At 37.8% G+C, this 3,365-nt stretch overlaps 1 protein-coding gene across 2 annotated transcripts in view; it reads left to right on the top strand.

Annotated features, from left to right (window-relative positions):
* The window catches only part of LOC105179891 (lysine-specific demethylase JMJ705-like), a 4,611-nt gene extending 3,609 nt beyond the window's left edge, over positions 1 to 1,002 (top strand). For both annotated transcript variants that reach the window (XR_002286409.1, XM_020691468.1), the window contains one exon: positions 878 to 1,002. Coding sequence is in view for 1 of the 2 variants with exons in the window: in XM_020691468.1 (XP_020547127.1) it covers positions 878 to 881 (4 nt within the window). In the remaining variant the exon portion in view is untranslated. The remainder of the gene's footprint in view (positions 1 to 877) is intronic.
* Positions 1,003 to 3,365: the final 2,363 nt, after the last annotated feature.

Genomic DNA, 3,365 nt, shown 5'->3' with positions numbered 1-3,365 from the left:
GTTTGGTCTTATTTAGACGTTATTAGTGATATTACTTTTTTTTAGTCAGTTTGGGTAAGATTGAAAGTGATAAGCTCGTGCTCAAGTATTGTTTCATTTAGTAATTTACTGAGTTGTGAAGCTCTGTGAGTACATGTATCATGAATGATGATGCTAGTCAAGATTGGTTTATGATCAGCTACCCCCAAAACCCTTCTATTGCATTTCGTCTCTGAAATATGCAACTTGTTAATAGATCTAGATCTGAAACTTTGAAATAATTAAGCAGGCTGTTCAATTTGAGAATTGGAGTTCATTGGGTTTAGGCCTTGAATTGGTATCCTTTTGTCTATACCTGTATCATCCAGAATGGTACTGTGATGCCAATCAGGATCACCATGAACTCTGTGCTTCCTGTTTCCATCATGTCTGCTGACTTGTATTGAACTACTCTAGCTCTTTGCGGATCTTGGGGATCTTCAATAGCACTGAAGTGTTGTTTATATATCAAACTACTGCTGAACTGATGGAGTTGAATTAGTATCTAGTTTCTATAGAGACTAATTACTGGACTACAGACTATGATCATGATCATTCTGTTGCAGTTTTTCGCCACAGAATATGAAATAAAGTAATTTCTACTGTGATAACGAAGAATTTTTCGCTCTTATGATCATCTACATTTCTTAGACTAAATTTATTATTAATTAGTTACTGAACGAGGTTCTTTCTTATTTACTTTGTTATTTAAATAGGATATCTATGGTAGAGAAATTTCTGTTTTTCCTGCGCCAAAGGGACAAATAATGACATGGAAGGAGTCTTTACTTGATACACCTACCTATAGTTGGGTATGCTTGTTTTACAATGTTCCTAAAACGGGCGTGTTCTTTTTCAGGTAGGAGATGTGGCATTGTCCATATTGCACAGTATGGTAGCCGCTCATTCAGATATAGATGATGCTGGAGAGATTGTTACACCAACCCCCAGAGTAAAGAGGATCTTGTCAAGCTCACGTTGTCTCCACATATTGGACAAGTAATATTTTTAAGTGCCTGTCCTTCTATTGGTTGTGTGTGCTCTTGTCCCAATTGGCCAACTGAAAAATCTACTCAGACTTATTAGAATAAAAAATTGCTAAAGACGCAGAAAGTTATGCTTATTATTGTATCTTTTGTTTATTTACCTGGAGAGCCTGAAAAATGTAAAGGTTGATATGTGGTTTCAAACAAGTTCCATCAACCTTTGTCCTCAAATATTTGAGATTTTCAATCTGGCAGTTCTATGATGTATTCGCTTAGGGATAGTAAGTCGAGGATTATGTTGACGGATATGCGAGGGTGGGGTACAGCATTTCCGACTTCTGTTGAAAGAGTTCTAAATTTTGCTTGTACGTAGATCTGGTACAAGTTGGTTCAAAAGAATTATGAAGGGCTGTTCATTTTGTTTTTCCCTTCCCTCAATCTTTACTCGCTTCAATGAGCAGGCCATTCTTTCACGTACATAAAGCACTGGGCCCCTTAAAGCATTCCTTTGGTTATGAGCTTGGTTACATAAAAGATTGATGTGTGGCACGTAGAGTAAAATAGGATCAGAGCTTTATCCTACAATAAACCGGTTGCCTTGCAAGCCATTTAAAATCGGAGTCAGTTATCCAGTATTTATGCTTATCGTCACATGAGATGCACATTGGAGACTGATTGAGCAAACAACTGTAGAAGGGTCACTGGAACTATTGCACCTCCTTAAACTAAGATATAGTTTCCCTGTAATATGCACTTAGGATATCCACGTTTACTAGTATCCTTAAACTCCAGGTGTTTTAAAGATGCAACTTTTCATATTCTCTTGTATCTTTTCATGGTAATTATATTATAACACTTTCACTTTGGAAGTGGGGTAACTTTTGTTCCTTTCTTTGCCTTCCACACAGGTTTGAGATGTTTTCGTTATTTTTTCTTTTGTTTTTAAGTTGAACTAGGCAGTGGCTCGATGGTGGCTCCCTCAATATGCACATTGTTTCTCAATTTCAGAGCTTCAGTTAATGAACCAAACTCTTTCCTCTATTTCTTATGTGCAGGCAATGCTTTCTGGTGAACCAACTATTGTTGATGCTGTTGCTGCTGTGCTGAAAGCTATAGTTACTAGGAACCCAAAAGCAATGATCCGACTATACAGTACAGGCACATTTTCTTTTGCTCTGGCTTACCCTGGACCTAATCTTCTTTCAATTGCCCAACTCTTCTCAGTGACTCATGTTTATCAAGATTTTCATGGTGGTGAGGAAGCTGCAGTTTCCTCTTCTCTACCTTTGGCGAAACGAAGTGTTTTGGGCCCCTCTTACCTGAGTCATTGCTTATGTACTGGAACGTAGCGGCCCAGTTGCTTTTGCCGCAGCAATGGTTTCTGATTCTGACACTCCTGATATTATTTGGACATACAAGATGTGAGCAGAAAATCTGATCCGTCAGGTAGCCCTGAATCTGCAACTGCAGTTTGCTACTTGTCTTTCACCCCAAGCATCTTTTGTTAACATTTAGTATTTACATTCTAAAACATGGTGGTACTTGAGTCATCCTCAATGCAAATAAGTGCTGCATTTAACTCTCAGTTTTATTTGATTAGGTTCTTCAGCATCCTGGTGATTTCCCTCAGAAATTGTCACAGCATTGTCATTCCTTATATGACTATGCTCCAATGCCACCAGTGACATATCCAGAGCTGAAAGATGAAATGTGGTGTCGTCGTTATTATTCGAAACTTATGTGATGAAATTAGATTTCCTAATTGGCCTATTGTTGAACATGTTGAGTTTTTGCAAATATTGCTAGTAATGTGGAGAGAAGAGTTAACTCGAAGGCCAATGGATCTTTCTGAAGAAGAAGCTTGCAAGATACTAGAGATTTCCATTGATGAAGTATCCAGAGACGACGCCCCTAAGAAACCAAGTTTTGAGTCAGTTGAGGAGATACCTGATATATCAAAGCAGATTGAGTATATTGATGAGGAAAAGCTCAAGAGACAGTATAGGAAACTTGCAATGAAGTATCATTCAGACAAAATCCTAAAGGGAGGGAGAAGTTTCTGGCAGTGCAGAATGCTTATGAGTGCTTGCAGGTATGCCAAATTCCTTGATCCTGTGTGAGGATCTGTCGTTACTCTCCTATGATTAAGCTTGAGAAAAAAGAAAGAACATATAGACAAGGGATCTTATAAGCTGCCAGATCTTATTTCAAATGAATTAGTCGACTTGTTTAGACGCCGTTTTCACAATTAAGCTGTTTATTTGACTGGTAGAAAGTGCTCTAAAGGTATTTATGCTGTCAAGATGAGCCAAATGCTTTTTTACACATATAAATGGATATCAGTATTGGTTTTAAATATAT

This window comes from Sesamum indicum, unplaced genomic scaffold (genome assembly GCF_000512975.1).
Source record: "Sesamum indicum cultivar Zhongzhi No. 13 unplaced genomic scaffold, S_indicum_v1.0 scaffold00232, whole genome shotgun sequence".
In the NCBI taxonomy this organism is placed as follows: Eukaryota; Viridiplantae; Streptophyta; class Magnoliopsida; order Lamiales; family Pedaliaceae; genus Sesamum; species Sesamum indicum.
The sequence above is the reverse complement of the archived record's forward strand: the minus strand, read 5'-3'. Positions and strand labels throughout refer to the sequence as shown.